The sequence below is a fragment of the Eimeria tenella genome, genomic scaffold (genome assembly GCF_000499545.2).
Source record: "Eimeria tenella Houghton genomic scaffold, Eth_scaff1987, whole genome shotgun sequence".
Classification (NCBI taxonomy): Eukaryota; Apicomplexa; class Conoidasida; order Eucoccidiorida; family Eimeriidae; genus Eimeria; species Eimeria tenella.
This window is the reverse complement of record NW_013541829.1, coordinates 304-893: the sequence shown is the minus strand read 5'-3', so window position 1 is coordinate 893 and position 590 is coordinate 304. Positions and strand designations below refer to the sequence as shown.

At 64.2% G+C, this 590-nt stretch overlaps 1 protein-coding gene across 1 annotated transcript in view; it reads right to left on the bottom strand.

Annotated features, from left to right (window-relative positions):
• Positions 1-204, bottom strand: part of ETH_00039790 (uncharacterized protein) — a gene marked incomplete at both ends in the record, with an annotated part of 366 nt that extends 162 nt beyond the window's left edge. The window contains one exon of the mRNA XM_013374166.1: positions 3-204. Within this exon, the coding sequence (XP_013229620.1) occupies positions 3-204 (202 nt within the window). The remainder of the gene's footprint in view (positions 1-2) is intronic.
• Positions 205-590: the final 386 nt, after the last annotated feature.

Genomic DNA, 590 nt, shown 5'->3' with positions numbered 1-590 from the left:
CCCCCCCTCCCCCGCCGCCTCCAACGCCTTCGCCCGCGGAACGGCGCTCTCCTGCTGCTGCTGCACTTGCTGCAGCACTTGCTGCACCACTTGCTGCTGTGCTTGCTGCTGCACCTGCTGCTGCTGCTGCTGCTGCTGCTGCGACTGCGGGAAGTAGCGGCGGAAGAGCCTTATATAAGACCGCAGACGCCGCATGGACTTCATGGGAGAGCTCGACTCCCCGCTGCTGCTGCTGCTGCTGCTGCTGCTGGAGGCCTGTCTGAGCTGCTGCTGCTCGCGGACCAAGTGCTGCAGCAGCTCGCTGCTGCAGTGCACGTCCAGCAGCACTTTGCGCTGCAGCAGCTCATACTGCTCGCGGCTGTCTTTGTGTTTAAAAGGAGACCGCAGCAGACACAGCAGCTTCCGCTGCGTCGGCAAAGAAGCCACAGACACCACGAACGCCGGCACCTCCTGCTGCTGCTGCTGCTGCTGCTGCTGCTGCTGGTCTGGGTGGTGCTGCTGAGCGGCAGCAGCAGCAGCACCAGGAGATTCTGCGTTCTGCTGCTGCTGCTGCTGCTGCTGCAGCTGGTGGTGGTGGTGCTGCTGCTGCA